This window comes from Miniopterus schreibersii, assembly GCF_964146895.1.
Source record: "Miniopterus schreibersii genome assembly, chromosome: 3".
Lineage (NCBI taxonomy): Eukaryota > Metazoa > Chordata > Mammalia > Chiroptera > Miniopteridae > Miniopterus > Miniopterus schreibersii.
Window position 1 is genome coordinate 30,566,551 of NC_138103.1, and position 20,147 is coordinate 30,586,697.

The 20,147-nt window shown below is 40.1% G+C and overlaps 1 protein-coding gene across 1 annotated transcript; it reads left to right on the forward strand.

The window, feature by feature from the left end:
* The first annotated feature begins 1,017 nt into the window (after positions 1-1,017).
* On the forward strand, positions 1,018-19,923 carry ZCWPW1 (zinc finger CW-type and PWWP domain containing 1). Its single transcript, XM_081131262.1, has 16 exons — positions 1,018-1,077; positions 1,849-2,102; positions 2,530-2,608; positions 3,449-3,536; positions 3,810-3,964; positions 4,173-4,295; positions 11,096-11,212; positions 11,929-12,049; positions 12,899-12,974; positions 13,244-13,348; positions 14,520-14,603; positions 15,493-15,559; positions 15,943-16,037; positions 18,040-18,100; positions 18,551-18,703; positions 19,460-19,923. The coding sequence occupies exons 1-16, from the start codon at positions 1,050-1,052 to the stop codon at positions 19,762-19,764; spliced, it is 1,911 nt and encodes a 636-aa protein (XP_080987388.1). The 5' UTR covers positions 1,018-1,049; the 3' UTR covers positions 19,765-19,923.
* The last annotated feature ends 224 nt before the right edge of the window (positions 19,924-20,147 follow it).

The following is a 20,147-nucleotide window of genomic DNA, read 5'->3' on the forward strand; positions in this document are numbered from 1 at the left end:
AATGAAGAAAAGGAACAGAAAAATACCAAAAGATAATTTAAAAATACTTTGCACTCAGCTATGCTGTAGCCACACTAAGTCAAGCCCCAACACCTTTGGAATTCATCTTAGAGATCAGGGAGAGGAACTTTACACCCCAAACAACTAGCTTGGCCATTTGAAGGTCTTAAAATTTTCAGGTCCTTTAAAGGGAACTGTATATAAACTAAAAGATCCATTTTATACTGCTTTTGGGTTTCTTTATAAGTGGGAGATAGCAGAGTTGGAAGATTGAGTTTCAAGTCCAGGGCCTTCAAAGTACTCAAAAACCAACAGTCAGAAATAAGATCCTTGAGAAGAATAGATGTGGTATTAGTAGAATTTAAAAGCCAAAGGCCTGGGTTCAACTTAGCTCTACCATGTATTAACACTGAAGCTTTGGATAAACCACTTAACCTCTCTTTGCATATTTTTCATCTGTAAAAAGGGGAGATGGTATTTTATGGCCTCTAAAGACCCTACCAGAGTTACAGTATAGTACAGTACAGTGTTTATTATAACTGATACAGAAATAAGAGTGAATTAATTATATGCTTTAACTCTAAAGAAAACTGGGTAGAGGGTTATAAATTTAGGCTGATGAAACAAAAAGGAATTCTAACCGATGGATAGAAATAATATCAATAGTGTAAAGTGTAAATTGGAAAAATGTACAGATTATTGGAACATCACCCACAAGTTGAATCTCAGCACTCTGCCGGGCCACAGATGGCTTATAATTGTGTTGTGTGGGTATACTAATCTCTTCAGCACTTAAAACACTAAGGATTATTTCTAATCTTTAAAACAGTAACTAATTATCCCCTGGCATGTTAGTGGCATTGCTGAGAAGACAGAAGTGTAGTCAAGAAGGCAGAAAATGTAGTTCAGGAGTTCCAGGAAAAGAAATCCTGAGCCCAATACAGGAAGACAGGAAGAGAAGAAAGTTTAAACTCATGTTCAATCAGAGTCATAGCAGTTAATTTCTTTTTTCTAACAGAGGAACAAAAAAAGTGTAGCTTCTGAGCTGAATGATAACAACATTGCATAGTAAAGAAGGTGAGTCAAGAGTGAGGGAGGTTCATTTTATGCATTTCTTTCATTTTTCCTTTCTGTCTCAGTTCTTGGTCATCTGGACCAAGGGGTTTAGATTCCCACCAAAGGGAAGCTCGGTTCACATACATTTTGTGTCCACTTTGTTAAAGTTACTACGTTTCTAGACACTGAGTGAAACATATATCTTAGAAACAGTCCTGCTCAAGGAATGTATGAAATCATAGGGAGAGAAAATACATTTAAATATCTATAACATAAATTTGAATGGGGTGAATGCTACCAGGCAGGTACAAAGTGTTATGGGAGCTCAGAAGAAAGAGATATTATACCTGGGAGGATCACTACACTTTTCATTGTATCATCTGTAGATTTTGACTAGTTTTTTCATTTTTCTCTTAATTTCCCATAAAATTTTGTCCAAAGTTAAAATAAATTAAAAAATTTTTACATTTGAAGAATTCTTTTTCCCACATGCTTATATTTATCATATTTATTACCTTTGAATTACTCAGTGATTCCTAAGCCTCAAAGTACATTAGAATAATCTAGATAATCTTGTAAAATTACAGATTCTTGGGCCTCGCTTCAAAATATTTCATTAGAATCTCAGGACAGGGGAGGTGAGGGTGGGTGAGGAAAGACCTAGAAATCTGAATTTATTAAAATAATTCTCCAGATAATTCTGATAAGGTTAATCAGTTGGCAGTGTTTGGCAGTCTCTGTGTTAGACTCTATTGTTTCATAAATTCCATTTGATAATCAAATTTCTTTCAGAATATGGGAAAGGATCAAAAAAAACCTTCACTCCATCTGCTCAAAAATTGCATAGCCTGATGCCCTATAGCCCTAACTTACCCAAAGAGAAGACCTTGGGGATCAGTTCTCTGGAGGCAGAGTCCAGAGCAAACCTGCTAAAGGCCAGGTTAGAGAAGAAGGAGGAGGAAGAAACCACAGAAAATGGTCCAAGCAGTTGCCAGGAGAAAAAAGTAAAGGCTCAAGACAATAAGCAAGCAGAGAAGAAAGAAAAGGTATCAATCATACTGATGGGCTCTAGTGGGACAATTTCTTCTAGTCATCCATCCTGGACATGTTGGGGAAATTTATCTTGTAGTTTCAGTTTTTAATTCCTTTTTTGGGACTTCCATTTTTTTCTGAAAGCGGTAAAAAATGTTTTGATGAAATCATTTACCAGGAAATAATGGGTAGGTAGGTAGGGACTGAGTTGGGATGGAGATGAGAGTAGAGGTGTACAGAAATTTAATCAACTTTTTCCTTTTTTTTGACTCCTTTATTCCCAGATCTGGGATAGAGTTTATGGAGTCCTTATGTACGATTGACTTCATGCTCTCAGCCTTGTGAATTTACTGCCTCATCTAAAGGAGGCTTTTCTGACTGGCCAGAGAGGAGAACTGGGAAAAGATGAGCAGTTTTCCTTCCCTACCCTTGTCTCTACAGGAAAAATCAAGCCTTACCAATGAAGAGTTTGAGGAGATTGTCCAGATTGTGCTACAGAAGTCACTTCAACAGTGCTTAGGTATGGCTTATGGTGAGAGAAAAAAAGTTTCAGTTAGGCAGAGAAACTGTTACCTGAGAAGTAGAGTAAGTTGACAGCTTCCCCCCTTCCCTCCATCTTCCTAAGTAAGAAAATGTTAGATGGGACTCTGAAGTATTTTAAAATACTTCATCTTCTATCAACAGGACTATAACTAAACCACCTTAGATAGGGGGTACAGACTTTAGAAAAGGTAGATTACACTGACTTCAGAATGTAAATAGAGTCTCATCTAGATTTTTAAATGTAACTTAAATTCATTTCTATATGTTCAGATTCTACTTAGAAAAGATAAATTATTTTTCCCAGGTTTGAAGAACTTATTTTCCATCTACCCTTGTTTATTTTCTGTTTCCCATAGTGTTTTAACATATGCTCAAGGATTTGATTTTTAGAACAAAGAACATTATAGCATAGACCCTGAGACCCTAGCAATAAGGTCATGAGACTAAGAGGAATGGTCTGACATTTTCAACTTTTCTTAGGTGTACTTCTATTCCTAGAGGAAAGTTTGAGGAACAAATGATATAAAACACAGTATATAAAGTAAAATTAACATCACCTGGTTATTCTGGAATAAGGCAGATCAATCTTGAAAGGCTTTTATAAGGACATAGATTTGTAGTTTTTCCTGAAAATTTAAAGACTTAAAATTTTATGATATGACAAAAATCCAAAAGTAGACTCTTCCAGGCAACAGGTGGAAGACATTTTAATGAAAGGTTACAGTTTGGAAATAATGGAGTGGTTATTTTTTAAAATTGCTTCTCTGCTTATAGCATTTTGTTTTGGAAGGGATAGAATCTAGCCTTGATTTTGCAGAGACTTCCTGTGTCCAGCCCATAAGATGTACCCAGTTAGATAAGGAACCAGCAATTGCTTCTTCTACTGATAATGATAATGCTGATAGGTAAGTTTATCCCTGTAAAGTGAGTTGATCACAGGGTGGACTTAATATTTATAAATGGTTATCTACTTACCTACCTACTTACCTATCTATCTATTTGGTCATTTTTTATGTCTGTAAATTTCAGCTCAGGAAAACTACCTGTTTGAATTGGGGAAAATAGGCAAATAGATAAAATGACCTCAGGAGGCCTTAGAGAGCCTAGGATTCTTCTATCCTCTTAACATTTATCCTTGGATTCTTTTACCTTTTCATTTAAAACTATCTTATTTTCAGAGAGAGGGTAATGGTACCTCATATTCTAGCGATTTTAGCCTCTCAGGAAGATGGAATAATCTCTGAGATAAACACATCTAAGCCAGGCCAACCAGATCCTGCACCCTCTGAGAAGAAATTCGGTAAACTCTCCTTAAGGAAAAGAAAGAAAGCTCGTAAGTATAGTCAGATATACTTTGACATCTGGCTCAAGTACTTAATCCATGAAATTAGAGAATGGGACAGTGGGCAGGCTGAGAATTTCCGACCTAATGCTTGAAATTATCATGCTATGATTCTTATTCCTTCATCTTTCTTTCTGCTTTACTATCTACAAAGAATCTCTCCCACATCTCCCTACCCTACAGTGTTTTATCTCCCTAGAAGATGAGAAAATGAAGAAAGCCCAACATGGACATGAGCATAGACAGAAAGACCAACCAAAGAAAATTGCTCAGGATCATTCTCAGATGAGGGACCAACGAAAAGGAGAGGAAAGTGGTTTTGGTGAGTTTAGCCATGGTTTGGAAAAGCTACTTGGACTTGAAAACTGGAGATGAAGGAGAGAGGCAAGGGTTAGAATGTTAGAGGGAATTCTGCAAAGATTAGATTAATTTCTCACAGCTACCTCTTAGAGGATATGCTACTGAGGAAGAGAGAGAAATATTTAATTCATTCCGTTATTCATATAATCTGTAGTTTTTGGGTGCCACTATATACTAGGCATTTTAGGAGGTGCTGGATAAGTGCAGAGGAAATGAAGATAAGCCTACCATAAGGGAGATAGGCTTCTAGGGAAGGCAGACAAGAAAGCTACAAGTTGGGAGTATACCTGGAAAAGTTTCTAAAAAAAGATACTGCCTGAGCCAGAACTTGAGGTATAATTTAGTCAGATGAACCAAGGTGGAAATGGGGGTAGATCAGAGTGATCATTATTTTCAGAGTTATGGAGGAGGGCTAATGTCGATAGCTTTTGATTGTGCTGTGGGGTAGGAGGTTGCAGGGGTGAGGGAGATAAGGCTAGAGACATGCAAGAGCCAGATCATAAAGAGCCTTACATGTGAAGCTAAGGGATTTGGATTTTATTTTACAGATAAAGAGGAACCATTTTAAGTAGGGAAAATTTGATAAGATTTACATTTTATTTTTTTTTTAAACATATCTTTATTGATTTCAGAGAGAGGAAAGGAGAGGGAGAGAGGGAGATAGAAACATCAGTGATGAGAGAGTCATTGATTAGCTGACTCCTGCACGCCAACTGGGGATGGAGCCCACAACCCGGGCATGTGCCCTGACTGGGAATCGAACCCCGATCTCCTGGATCCTAGGTCGATGCTCAACTGCTGAGCCACGCCCAGCTGGGCGATAAGATTTACATTTTAGAAAGCTCACTTTGGCACCAGCATGGAAGATGGGTTACTGGGAACAAGACTAGACTCAGAAATAGTAATCCCAGCAAGGAAGATAGAGAATAGCAATGATGAGGAAGAGACAAATATGAGATCTTTAGGAAGCAGGATCAATATGATATGGTTGCCAGCTGGATATGAGAGCTGAGGAAGAATGAGGCTTCAGCCTCTAGGATGATCCTGTTTTCTGGCATGAGTGACTGAGTAGCTAAAAGAACTATGATCTAAAATGGAGAATATAGCCCGGGTGGGTGTGGCTCAGCGGTTGAGCATCGACCTAGGATCCAGGCGATCGGGGTTCGATTACCGGTCAGGGCACATGCCTGGGTTGCGGGTTCCATCCCCAGTCGGGGGCATGCAGGAGGCAGCTGATCAATGACTCATCATTGATGTTTCTCTCCGTCTCCTTTCGTCTCTGAAATCAATAAAGATATATTTAAAAAATAAAATAAAATGGAGAATTTAGAAGAGAGAGAAAGTTTAAGATGATGAATTCAGCTGTGGACAAGTTAGGGGGTCTTTGATGAGATTTAGAGTTCAAGAAAGAAGTCTGGGTTGGAGATAGAAATTTGGAGTCATCTGCATCGGTAGGAGTGGATGAAATTTTTCCAAGAAGAAGGTAGGGAGTGAAAAGAGAACACTAAATAAAAAACCCTGGGTGGTGGAGGGGACATAATGTTTAGGAGTGAGCAGAGGAAGAGCTGCCCAGGGAAAAAACAAAGAACTAAGATAAAATTAGAAAGGTAGAAGGAAAATTAGGAGAGTGTGGTATCACAGATTCCAGGGGAGGAGAGAATTTCAAGAAAGGGAGTATTTAGCCTTGTCAAATGCTACTACAGAGACATCCAAGAGGATAAAGATTCGAAAATGCTTAACCGATATTACAGGAAGTCATTAGGGTCTTGATTAGAGCCATCATATGGATTGGTAAGGGTAAATGGCAGGTTATAGTTGGTTGAAGAATAAATACTTTTCAATTAGTTTAGATATGAAAACTAGGTGGGAGAAAATGGTAAGTTACGGGAGGAGGGGGGAGTGGGTGTAGAATTGAGGGAAAGTTTTTTTTACTTTCTTTTAAAACAAATAGACTTGACCTGTGTGTTGTCAGCATTTTTATGTGCTCAGGGAAAATTGTTTATAGAGAGGGAGAGATTGAAGGGAATGAGAAGAAAACCAGAGGATTTATTTTTAGTCAGAAAGGACAGCTTAGCCTTTGAAATTGGATGGAGGGAAGATAAGGATGGGTATAGATTTATTTATTCTTCTAACAGTAGTTATTAATGCCTTACATGCCAGGCATTGTGCTAGGTGCTGGAAATATGGTGGTGAACAAGATAGATAATCCCTGGCTTTTCAGAATTTGCGGTCTTAGTGTGTTGGACAGATAATAAACAAATATTTTGTATGAAATAACCTTGGTAATATTGAGAAATTTTAGGATAAGAACTAAAATAGATCATACAACATATTAGTATGTTTAAAACTTTGAAAATAAGTAGAATTAACAATCTGGGGGGAAACAGGCTTGTGCCCAAAAAAACAGAACCCAAAGTGTAATGAACAAAGGAATAAATAATCAACTAGTGTCTAACGTGTGTGTGTATAAATTTAATTATAGAAGCATAATATGGTTCGTACATACTTAAAAGAAGACTCTAGCAAGACTATGCGGACATCAAACAAGGTAGTTCAGGGCAATAAACCACTCCTCAAGTTATTATGACATGATAATATAATGAACTGGAGGAATTAGTCCAATTTGGGCAGTTGGGGTGGGGAGGATCCATCTCCTGAACCTCTCAGTATTAGGGCAAGGATTGGACTTTAGACTGGAAGACCTTAGGCAGTGGTTATGAGTCAGATTGTGATTGTAGTGAATGTGTAAGTCTCTTGCTATAAAAGAACTATTCTTCCTGTTTCTTACAGTTGCCAAGGAGAGGTGAGTCCTCCTAGAGTAGGAAGTTGAAAGGGAAGTATCTGATAAATACAATCAATTTTTGTTAAGTACTATGAAAGAAAAAAATGGAGTGTCATGAAAGGAAATAATGGAGACCTATTTAAAATTGGGTCAGCCAGGGAATTCATTTGTAAGGAAATGACATTTAAGCTGAAACCTGAAGGAAGAGTAAGAGTAGGAGAAAGAATTTTAAGTAGGGTGAAGTTTGGCATATTCCAGGTACTAAAAGAAAGCTGGTGTGATTGGAGTTCAGAGAACAAGGGGAAGCAAGGCAAGAAAGTGACTCTGGATAAATGTAAAGAGGTAGATAGTAACTAGATCAATGACCATGTTAGAAAGTGAGAATTTTTTCCTAAGTGCAGTGGGAAGCCACTGGTGGATTTTAATCAGGGGAGCGACATCATCGAGTTAATGTTTTAAAAGGATGCAATTGGATAATAGAGTATGGGGGGACAGGAGTAGACAAGTTAAGAAGTTAGTGCTAGGATTAGATATTTTGGTAGCGTGGATTAGGATGATGAAAGTGGAGACAGAGAAGTGGATGGTTTCAAGATTTGTGTTTGAGGTAACATTGTCAGAACTTGGTAATGAATAGGATATGGAGGAGGTGTGAGAGAGGGGAGAGTATGTCAAAGATAATTGGTTTCTGGCTTGAGCATTTACATGAAAGGAGGTGGGGAAAGGTGGAGGAAGAACAAACTTGTGGGATAAGTTAAGCGTTTGGATTTAGGCCCATTAGGTTTGAGATCATTGTGAGACATCCAAATAGAGTTGTCAGTGAGCAAGATGGCTAAAGGTGTCTGGAGCTCAGAACAGAGGCTGTTAGTGTATATATCTGTGTGTTGTTGGGTATGAAAATGTATTTCAAAGCTATGGGAATGGGAGAGCTTGCCTCAGGAGAAAGTGTAACATAGGGAGCAAACACCCATGATTGGGCTTTGGAACCCCAACATTTAGAGATTAAATGGAGAGCAACGAGAACCCAGTAAAGAAGACTGAGGAGGGAGTAGCCAGAAAGATGGGGAGGGGAAACAGGAGAATGAGTGATCACAAAATCCAAGGAAACTAGTATTTCAAGAATGAGAGGTCAACTGAAATGCTCTTACGTATGTATAACATCAGTCTTTTGTTTGTTTGTTTAAAATATTATAGATGTCCCTTTTTCTCCCCAGTGACCCATTCCACTCCCTCCCCTCCCCCTCCCTAGTGCCTCTCCTCACCATTGTCCGTGGGCTGTGCATATATGCATATAAATTCTTTGGTTATTCTCTCCCCCTCTATCCCTCTGACATTCGTCAGTCTGATCTATGCTTCCATGTCATTGAATTTCTTCTGTTTATCAGTTTATTAAGTTCTTTAGATTCCACATATAAGCGAGATCATGTGATATTTGTCTTTCTCTGCCTGGCTTATTTCACTTAGCATAATTTTCTCCAGGTCCATCCATACTGTTCCAAAGGGTACGAGATCCTTCTTCTTTACAGCTGCATAGTGTTCCATGGTGTATATGTCTCAAAGCTTTTTTAACCAATCATCTACTGATGGGCACTTGGGCTGTTTCCAGATCTTAGCTATTGTAAACTGAGCTGCTGTGAATATAGGGGTGCATATATTCTTTCTGATTAGTGTTTCAGGATTCTTAGGATATATTCCTAGAAGTGGGATCACTGGGTCAAAAGGCAGCTCCATTTTTAATTTTTTGAGGAACCTCCATACTGTTTTCCATAGTGGTTGCACTGGTCTGCATTCCCACCAGCAGTACACTAGGGTTCCTCTTTCTCCACATCCTCGCCAACAGGAGTCATTTGTTGATTTATTGATGGTAGCCATTCTGACAGGTGTGAAGTGATACCTCATTGTGGTTTTAATTTGCATTTCTCTGATGAGCATTTTCTCATATGTCTATGACATCAGTCTTTATTATCGTAGAGTCATGTCATGAGCCTCACAGTTTTCAAGCATGTCATCTTCTCTTTCTACATTGTTTGAAAGGGAACTTTAGAGAACTGTTTATTGTTGTCATTGGAGATTTCATCCCAAGCCATAAATATCTAGTTCTTTGTCATTTGGATGACTTTTTACCTTCACTCATTTCCTTATGAATATTCATTATTTTCACAACCAACCATTTATTTTATTGACCTGTTTTTACTTTTATGGTCTCCAGCCCCTTCTCCCATTATTTTTTTCTAGTCTTGCTAGGTCATCTCTGTAAACATCCAAAAATATCACTGGCAACTGTCTTTTCAGACTAATACATCATTTCCAACCAGTACTTTGTTCTTCAAAATTAAGTTATTAAGAAAGTGACCCCATAATATGCTTTTCCGAAGGATGATTTAGATGGAATGGAGGACGTTCTTTATGCTCGGGCATTTAAGGTAAAATTTGACAGTGGGAGAGTGAACTTACTAGGGAAACATATTGTGAATATATAGTGTACCTATGTGCTTGGTTATGTGATACTTCTCTGGTAACACTAAATTTAATGAATATAGGCACAGAAAAGGTAAAATGGGCTCATTCAGGGTTGTGTTTTACTAGCTGGGTAGGAGGAAGGACAGAGAGAAAGGGAGTTGAAGATGTCTGCAAGGGAATCTAAGAAATCAAACCTGAGTAAGTACAGAGTAAAGAAAAGAGGTTGCTACTGGATTGAGGGGAAGGTATGAGCCAGTGGATCAGGGATCTAGATAAAGTGAAAGTTGCTATAGGGGTCTTTGAACAAGTGAAGTAGAAGGACGGAATTTTTATTAGAGAAGGGTATTTGGATAAGTGGTTCAAGGGAGTGTGTGGACCCTACAGATGCCTGGGTGGGGCATGCAAGGGTAGGAGTGGATTACTAAGGTGGCATGGAGGAAAAGGTCGAGGAACTCAGAGAATGGGATGCTTTTTGAGTTACCCCTGTGGAAATAGTCGCCATTTGGAATGAGGACAGGAGGTAGAGAGGAGAAGACTGAAGAAGATATCAGTATCTTTTCAAGGGAGATGAGAGGATGGTGTAGTTCCATGGCATGGACCTCAAGGGAGGAGGGTTTTTATAGGAAGGAGGATGGTAATGGTCTGGAAGTGGCAATGGGGAATAAGGATGATGCTGAACCCATTTATCGGCCTGAGAGACATGAGATGTATGAGAAGGAACTAACTCTATTTAGAGGGCTGTGGGTGGGGTGGGGGTAGATGCAATGTCAGTGCCTCACCAGGTTTCAAAAAGGAGATAGAGGTTCAGAGAAGAGGTTGAAGATATATGGACTTTTGTTGCTTTTGTCTGGAATTCCAAAAACAGTGGAAGGGTTTAGGAGGGAAAGAGGAGAGGCTGTGTGGGGTACTGGATCAATTTAGAAAATGAAGGAATAGAGAAAGGTGAGAATGAGCGTTTGGAAGGTAAGTGATAAAAGGAATGCTTTGCCTTTCAACAGACCCTGAAGTAAATAGTTGATTGAGAAATGATGGACTTAGACCTGTATCTTTTGGAGGGGGGTGAACTTGGGGCTGTTGGTCCCCAAGAGTGCAACTTGGTGACAGGTAATCTGCAGAGATTCAGATAGGAATTCTGGATGTTGTGCACAAAAATGCTGGCAGCCTTTCAAAAGAACTTTTTTCGGTATTGACATCCTAGCAGAGAGTAAGGCACTAGCCAGAAGGATGGAAGCCAACCTTTTTAAGAATTGTCAGTACAGGAAACACTCCTTTCTGCCCTGGGTGGAGGAGAGATGATAGCATGGTCTGGTAAAATACTGAAATGTGAGACTTGGGTTGTAAGTTCAGCTTTGCCACAGATTTAATCTTCAGCAAGTCAGTTATCTTCTCTGAGCCTTACTTTTCCCATTTATAAGTCAAGGATTAGACTAGGTGATCTCTAAGGCTATGGGGAGTATATTGATTTTAATTGGATTGAAGAAGGAAGAACATATTTTTGAGTCTCTTTTTTTTTCCTGTCACAGGTCAATGTCTAGTCTGGGTCCAATGTTCTTCCCAAAACTGTGAGAAATGGAGGAGGCTTCATGGGAACATTGACCCCTCAGTGCTTCCAGATAATTGGTCCTGTGACCAGAATACAGGTAGAATGGAGTGGAAATTTCTTTTTTGGTTCCACCCTTTCTTTCCCTGCACATGTTCTTTAATTATGTTGTAGGTGTAGTTTCAACTCCAGGGTTGCTTGTAGTATTTGGGGGAAAGAAAATGATCTTCCTGTCATCAAGATGAATCTGGCATATGGGCTAGAAGAAGACAACCTGAAGAGTTATGTTGTGGGAAGGGGCATGGAATCTAAATGTATATTCTGAGAGAATTCCATCTTTTTCAGCATTGGTCTGACCCTGTCAGTCCTGATTAGATTATTGGTGTTGGGTTGGTGGATAGGAAGGGTTATGGAATACATAAGGAAAAACAGGTGAGAGAGATCCAGTGGCATAGAATTCTAGAATGTTTGAAACTACTTGAAAGAGATTATGATGCTCTAATTCAGCCCAATTACTTTACAAATGAGAAGACAACATCTCAGAGAAATTATAGTCATAGTGTTACATAGATGGAAGCAGGATCAGAAAATGTGGGCTATAGGAGAAGTCTGGAATCTTTTTCTCTAGACTATAAGGAGGCAGCACTCCTATTTCTCCTGGCTCTAGGCTGCATTTCCTCCATGACCCTTTGTTATTCTTCCTCCATGTCCAGGTGCCAGTTTTGGTCCCACCTGCTGCCTATACCAGTTTCTTGTTCTACCTTCTGCCCTCATCCAGGCTCTTCCCTCCCCTTCATTCCTTCTCTTTTTTGACAGACTTGGAGTACAATCGCTGTGATATCCCTGAGGAGACCTGGATAGGGCGCGAAAGTGATGTGGCCTATGCCTCCTATATCCCAGGATCCATCATCTGGGCCAAACAATATGGTTACCCCTGGTAGGGCACAGTGGCATACTCGGAGCATCCTTCATGAACTTGGGAGTGGTAGATTCAAGTAGAGAGGGAAGTAAATGGAAAACATTTACAATGGAAATGGTACCTGCCTTAGCCCTGGCCAGGTGGCTCAGTTGGTTGGAGCATTGTCCTATACACCAGAAGGTTGTGGGTTTGATTTCTGGTCAGGGCACATACCTGGGTTGTGAGTTCGATCCCCCGTTGGGGTACATACAGGAGGCAACCAATCAGTGTTTCTCCCTCACATCAGTCTCTCCCCCCCCCTCTAAAATTAACAAAAAAAATAAAACATATCCTCAGGTAAGAATTAAAAAAAAGAAATAAATGGTACCTGCCTTAGAAAGAGCATGGGGTGGGGGAAAAGATAAAGTACTAAGCGTGGAGGCTTTGAAAGAGCATGTTTTCTAGAGTTTCACAGTGGAGGTGGTACCTCCCTGGAAAAAAAGGGTCTAACAATTCTATAATTCTACAATTCTAACAATTCTGCTGTAGAGGGTGGATCTACAGCATTTTTTAAACATTGAGATATTAGGAACAAAGTAAAGAGAACAAGGGAGGGTAGGATGGGTAATTTCTTCTTTGAAGATGTCCCTAGTCAGAAGACTTTGTTCTTAGAGTTGCTGGGAGGCCTAAGGATAAGATACTTTTACAAGAAAGTTCCTAAGCTTCTTTGTACATTGATGGAAGTCACTTCAGTCATTTGGTAGTGACCACTGGGAGGGATTGACAGGGGGTATTTATCTTTGGGATCCTTTGCTTACAAAACATATTGCCCCTTTCTGTACATGTATATTGATGAGTTTGTGTTTTCTGTTCATTTAACATCTTCAGGTGGCCAGGCATGATAGAATCTGATCCTGACCTGGGGGAATATTTTCTTTTTGCTTCTCATCTTGATTCCCTGCCGGTGAGTCTTTCTGATTCCGGTAGGTGATCAGGCCAAAGTAAACCAAATTCATCCTAACAGATGTACAGAGTTAGAAACATAGGCATAGCCAGCAGACATGAGCAGAAACAGACATTTAGCTAGAGTTAAGTGGGTCAGGTATAAGGGAGCAGAAGAGGCCCAGCACATCCTTCTTTGTGACTTCTCAGTTCTTCCCCTGCCTTTTCTGACTAGAGGGCCAAAGCAAGGAGAAAGACAAGAGGTCATAACATAACCATCTTTTATTTCAGTCTAAGTACCATGTGACATTTTTTGGAGAAACAGTCTCTCGTGCTTGGATCCCAGTCAATATGCTAAAGAACTTCCAGGAGCTGTCTCTGGAGCTAGCTGGAGTGGTGAGTAACCTTGGGGGTCAGCTGAAAACTAAACAGGGAACTTGAAAACTAAATCTTCCCTTATTAAACCTTATTTTCTCCCAGGGGAATCTGTATGGGGAGAAAGTCCCATGTCTGACCAAGTGTGCAAGGATGAGGTTATTCATGAGGAACACTTCTATTTACCAGAATTGTAACATGATAGTGATTTTTCTTAGTCTCTTTCCCTGCCTTTAGATGGAAGGCCTTCCTGAAGACTCTGGCTTTCTACAGTTTAACCAAAGCAGGTCTGGCAGAAATGAGGGCACATATTAACAGGGTTTCTCAGTCTGGACACTATTGACATTTTGAGCCAAATAATTATTTGTTGTGAAGGGCTGTCCTGTGCATTGTAGGATGTTTAGTAGCATCCCTTGACTCTACTAGCAGCTAGCCAGTAGCAAGCCCCCACCCCTGGTTGTGACAACAAAAAAGTTGTCTCTAGATGTTGCCAAACATCTTCTGTGGGGCAAAATCTCTTCTGGTTGAGAATCACTGATTAGATAAATAATACTTCCTCCTTATAATTGCTTTGGCTTTGACCAGCCTTACAGATGAGTAGAGGTCCAGCAGCTTAGGTGCCTTAGAAAACCAGGCAGTGAGTATAAAACAGCTGGATCTAAAGAAACTTGTGAGAAGCTTAAAAGTGTAATCATCTGAAGTTCTTTAATCTTTTTTTTTTTTTTTTTAATATATCTTTATTGATTTCAGAGAGAGGAAAGGAGAGAGAGAGAGAAACATCAATGATGAGAGTCATTGATCATCCGCTCCCCGCCTGGGGATCGAGCCCGCTACCTGGGCACGTGCTCTGACCAGGAATCGAACCCCGATCACCTGGGTCCTAGGTCGACACTCAACTGCTGAGCCACGCCCGGCCGGGCTAAAGTTTTTTAATCTTGCCTTTTCAAAGTTCCATGGGATTTACTTTGGAGAGGACACCAAAATATTGGTTGAAAATATTGCTAGAAATTGGTGAGGGGTGTTTTTGGGGGCTAAGAGAGAATTGTGTCTCTGAGCTCAAAAGATTAGTTAGAGTATCATATCAATACCAGGAACTGGAAATAAATGTAGTTAAAGATAATGTCTGGTGAGTAGCAGTATTTGTGGTCACTTCTCTAATATTTATCATGACTCTAACCTTCTTCTATTTCAGAAAAAGTTCAAGAACAAGGACTGCAGTCAGAAACTGGGGGCAGCCATGATAATGGCTCAGGAGGCAGAGCAGATCAGTATTCAGGTGAGAGTGTTTCGACCACATACCAGCTCCTCTTTGGGACTTGCAACCCAAAGCAAACCAAGTGTTCTCTACTGTAGAAAACTGGTTTGTCCTTCCCCATTACACAGTCTTAGTCTTAGAACTAGGTAGTTTTTTCTTCCCAGGCCAAAATCCCTTGATTTCTTTTTTTTTTCTTCTTTAATCCTCATCCGAGGATATTTTTTCCATTGCTTTTCAGAGAGAGAAGAAGGGAGAGAGAGAGAGTGATAGAAACATCGATGTGAAAGAGACACATTGATTGGTTGCCTCCCACATGTGCCCCGACCAGGGCAGGGGATCCAGCCTGCAACTGAGGTACATGCCCTTGGCAGGAATCGAACTGGGACCCTTCAGTCCATAGGCCGATGCTCTAACCACTGAGCAAGACCAGCTAGGGCTCCCTTGATTTTTTAACTCATCCATTCTTTTCACTACCCTTGGACAAATGAGGTCTCTCAGCCTAGACAGAGACAGTTTGTGGTAGGGGGCATCCTCCCTCCCTGTTTTAACATCAAGTCTCAGATGTATGTACCCTAACTTCTCTTTTATGCGGAGTCAGTTTTTACCCTCAAATTCTGCCTTTTGGGATGGGATGGAAAATGACAAACAGTGAATTTACCCTTCTTAGTTATTTATTGAATTATAAACTGGAAAAGAGATGATAATATTATATAATTATGTATTATTTTACTATAATACTATATTATAATAGTTAATTTCCACAAAAATCTAGATAAATCTGACGTGAAATTTCAAGTGAAAATGGTATGGAATATAAATACAAATCCCATAACCAAAATCTTGAAGACAGAGGGCAACAATAGTCCCTGGGAGAGTAGTAGATGATGCTTTTGTTTCTTGGTTCCCTCAGGAGCGGGTTAAATTGTTTGGTTTCTGGAGCAGATACAATGGATCTGACAATAATGGGGAAGGAAAAGGTAGGATATGTAGGAGGATGAGGAGGGATTCCTTCATGAAGGCAGCAACTAAAGCTTTTCTTTGTTTTATATCTGGTGTCATCAGCCTAGTTCTAGGTTATATAATAGGAGGCTTCCCATGAATACAATTGGTCCAGTGTTGGAGACAGATGCATGGATGAGTGGAGAGAGGAATGGAGGAAAAAGGGGGCAGGGAGAGAGGGTGCACGTTAGTGACAGGACTTTGAAAAGGGTTGAGCCATGATAATCTAGGGTCATGTTTTATGGGGAAAATACTACTTGGATGTGAAGGGTAGAGTTAGAAGATTGATTCTCTGGGATCAGCTCCATTAACCCACTTATTTTATTAATAAATGATTTAGCTTTCCTTCGTATTCCTGAAGTTCTAGACTTAATGCTCTCTGGGGCTAAGAGCCCAGATTCCTCCGTGGAGAAAGAAGAAGCGTCATACTTGGAGGAGGAGGAGAAAGAGAAAAAAGTAAGATTGATCTTTGGGACTCCTTTTAGGAGATTCTTATAGGGCATCTGGTTGGCATGGGCTTATATTTACTAAGGAGCTGTCCTGTCTCTACCTCAGGGTAGCCCTGACTAGTCTTATCTCTTGGGGCCCTCCAGGGAAGGAGACTCTCCTCTTTCCTTGATTATTCTCTCTAATATATCACATCTCTAGGAACTTATTTCTTTTTTTAAATTTTATTGATTGATTGATTTTAGAGAGGAAGGAAGAGGGGGGAGAGAGAAAGAGAGAGAGAAATATCAACTTGTTCCACTTATTTATGCATTCAGTGGTTGATTCTTATATGTGCCCTTACTAGAGATTGAACCCATAACCTTGGCGTATAAGGAGGACACTCTAACCAACTGGGCTTCCTAGCCAGGGCAACTTATTTCTTGATTATCATCTCAAGTCCTACTGTAGTCTTTTGGTTCTTACTGGAGCAATTTCAGAGAATACCAGGTTGCCTTTCTTTACTCTCTCTTCCCACTATGTGGACACTTAGGATATTCATTCACTTGTTTCCTTAGTCTCTTTTCAGGCACATGAAATATAGATTTGTTTTTCATATTTAAAGAGATTTTTAGAGTGGTGTTCAGTTCATAGCAAAATTGTGAGGGAGGTACAGAGTTCCCATATACCCCCTTCCCCAAACATACATAGCCTCTCCCATTATCATCATCCCCCACCAGTGTGGTGCATTTGTTATGATCACTGAACCTACATTGACAATCATCCAAAGTCCATAGCTTATATTACGGTTCACTCTTGGTGTTGCACATTCTGTGGGTTTGGGCAAATGTATAATGACATGAATCCATCATTATAGTATCATACAGAGTACTTTCACTCCCCTAAAAATCCTGTGTGCTTCACCTATTCATCTCCTTCCTTCTGGTAGCAATCAACCTCTGATAAACACTGATTTCTTTATTGTCTCCATAGTTTGCCTTCTCCAGAATGTCATATAGTTGGAATCATACAGTATGTAGCCTGTTCAGACTGGCTTCTTTCACTTAGAATTATGCATTTAAGGTTCTTCCATGTCTTTTCATGTCTCAATAGCTCATTTTCCCCCCTGAATAATGTTCCATTTTCTGTATGTTCCACAGTTTATCCATTCACCCACTGAAGGATATCTTGCTTTCTTCCAAGTTTGGGCAATTATGAATAAAGTTGCTATAAACACCTGTGTACAGGTTTTTGTGGGAACTTAAGTTTTCAACTCCTTTGGATAAATACCAAGGAGCTTGATTGCTGGATCATATGGTAAGAGTATATTTAGTATTGTCAGAAACCACCAAACTGTCCTCCAAAGTGGCTATATCACTTTACATTCCCACCAGCAATGAATGAGAGTTCCTGTTGCCTCACATTCTTGCTGGCATTTGATGTTAGTGTTTTGGATTTTGGGCATTCTAATAGGTTTGCAGTACTATCTCATTTTAATTTGCATTTCCCTCATGACTTATGATGTTTAACATCTTTTCATGTGCTTATTTGCTATCTGTATATCTTCTTTGGTGAGGTTTCCATTAAGGTGTTTGGTCCATTTTTAATCGGGTTGTTTTCTTTAAGAAATTTTTTTAAAATTGATTTTTAGAGAGAGGGGAAGGAAGAGAGAGAAACATTGGCGTGGAAGTGAAACATCAATTGGCTGCTTCCTGCACGCCCCCTACTGGGAATTGAGCCCACAACCTATGTATGTGCCCTGACCAGGAATCCAACTGGCAACCTTTTGGTGCACAGGAGAACACCCAAACAACTGAGCCACACCAGCCAGGGCGGGTTATTTGTTTTCTTATTGTTGAGTTTTATGGGTTCTTTATATTTTACATGACAGTCATTTATCAGATGTGCCTTTTACAAATGTTTTTTCTTAGTCTGTGGCTTATCTTCTCTTTTTTTTGTAGCATCCTACTCTATTAAAAACACAATTATGTGACTTCATTTATTGTTTCTTATTTTTCTCTCCCTTACTTAGGACCCAACTTTGCCCAGTCCCAAGCCAGCCAAAATTCAGACAAAACCCCCCAATGCACGAGGTAAGCAAAGCAGCTGGAAATGATGGGACATGTGTTACAGTTAAGGCGGAGCGGAATCAGAGAGTGTAGGGGCCTGCAGGTAGCTGGAACTTACTGACTGTCTCAGATCTAGAACCTAAGAAAACAGGCAGGACTCGTGCTAGTGTCATTGGAGAAGCTGTAGCCTCCTCACTTCTGTGTGTTGAATTATAAAATCTTAGGAATGAATGTTTTAAACTCTTAGCCAAGAAGGATGACTTCCTGGAGAAGGCAAGCTCTGAGGGGAACCATGAAGAGAAGATGATAGGGCTGGGGAGAGGGGAGAAATATTTGGGGGGGAAAAGGAACTGAAAGAATTTACCAGATTAAGATTAGCAGAAGATGTGGGGCAGAGACTTAAATGTGGGGAGTCCATGGACCCTTGACAAGCTGTTATTTAGAGAGAAATAAACAAATGTTCTTCATGGTTAGGGGGTTGGGATAGTGCAGGCATAGCAAATGGACAAGATGGGACTCAGCAAAGGAAGTCAGTGAAGAGATCTCTGGGAAATGAACCTGCAGCTGCTACTATACCCATAAATGGAAGGAAAGAAGTGCATGGGAATTCAGATCCTGACCAGTCAGGTAAGGCTCTGGACTTGGGAAAAAGTTTGGGGAAATAGGGTTCATGTCTGTATCTTCCCTCCCTGGATCATTTTAAAACAATTCTACAGCTTTTCATCACTTTAAAAAGAACAAAAATTAGACCAGAAGGGCATCTCTCAAATTGTAGAATGCAGTGCACACTATAGAAACATAGTGGTTGTTGATTTGATTTGGTCCAGAGACCAGAGATGGTAAGGAGACGTAAACTAACATTTATTGAGTATTGCCATGCACTGGCTAGATAGATATGTCCATACTTGTTCCCTTTCATTTTTCCAGTATCTCTATGGGTGGATATTTGCCATTTGTTTTTTTTGTGTTTTTTAAAAAATATATCTTTATTGATTTCAGAGAGAGGAAAGGAGAGGGAGAGAGAGAGAAACATCAATGATGAGAGAGTCACTGATCGAGCCCACAACCCGGGCATGTGCCCTGACCGGGAATTGAACCCTGATTGCCTCAACCGCTGAGCCACGCCCAGCTGGGCTGCCATTTGAATTATAAGGAGACTGAGGCTCAAATTGTTTAAAATTTGCTCAAGTCTCATGTGACTATCATGTGGTTAAATCCATGACTTGAATCCAGGTCTTTTTGCCTCCAAAGCCCATGTCTTCTTATTGAGAAAGGTAATCTTTTCCAGAGGTTTTTTGGAAATAGAAATTTAGGAGTTTGATTTGTAAAAGTTAAGGACAGATGACTTAATAAGACTCTCAGTTTTGTTACTTTTTCATTTAGGCCCTGAGAAAAAATTTAAAGTTTCCCAAAGCAAGGTTTCAGTAACCAGCTTTTCTGAAGAAAAAGAGGTTAGAATGGTGCCAGAGGGCCTGACCCTACCAACTCATCATGGGGTCTGTCCTATCATGGGGAAAGAAGAGCCTGGATCTCAGGAGCTACAGGAGGCTGGAAGGTTCCTCCCTGATAATGAAGCTTCCAGTGACCTGGATCTTGAGCAACTCACGGAAGATGGAGAAAAGCCAGAGCAGAGGGTGGAGCTGCAGCATAGAGACGACACTGAGGAGTTAATCTTCTTTGAGGAGTAGTTCTGTGCTCTTGTGTTTTTCCCCTCTTACATAGGAGTAGGAGAGAGAGCTTCTCAGAGGGTCCCAGAGAATTGCTGGGATTGGCCATTGTCTACAAGATTAACTGGCTAAAGTCAGAGTTGTATGGTTTATGTGTTAATAAAAATAAGTTACTGGCTTAATTGGTTTGGTTTGTCTCTAACCACATGTTTCCTTTTGGCTTCTCTCCCTTGTCCTCCATGTCATTAACATCATTGTTTCTGGTGGGAGGCCTGCACAGTATAGGAATCTGGGAAGGCAATGACATCTGAGTCCTGGGAGAACAACATTGAAAAGGGCAGGTCTGGGTTCAAATCCTGACTTACTGTTTATGAGCTGTGTGGCCTTGGGAAAGGCACTATATA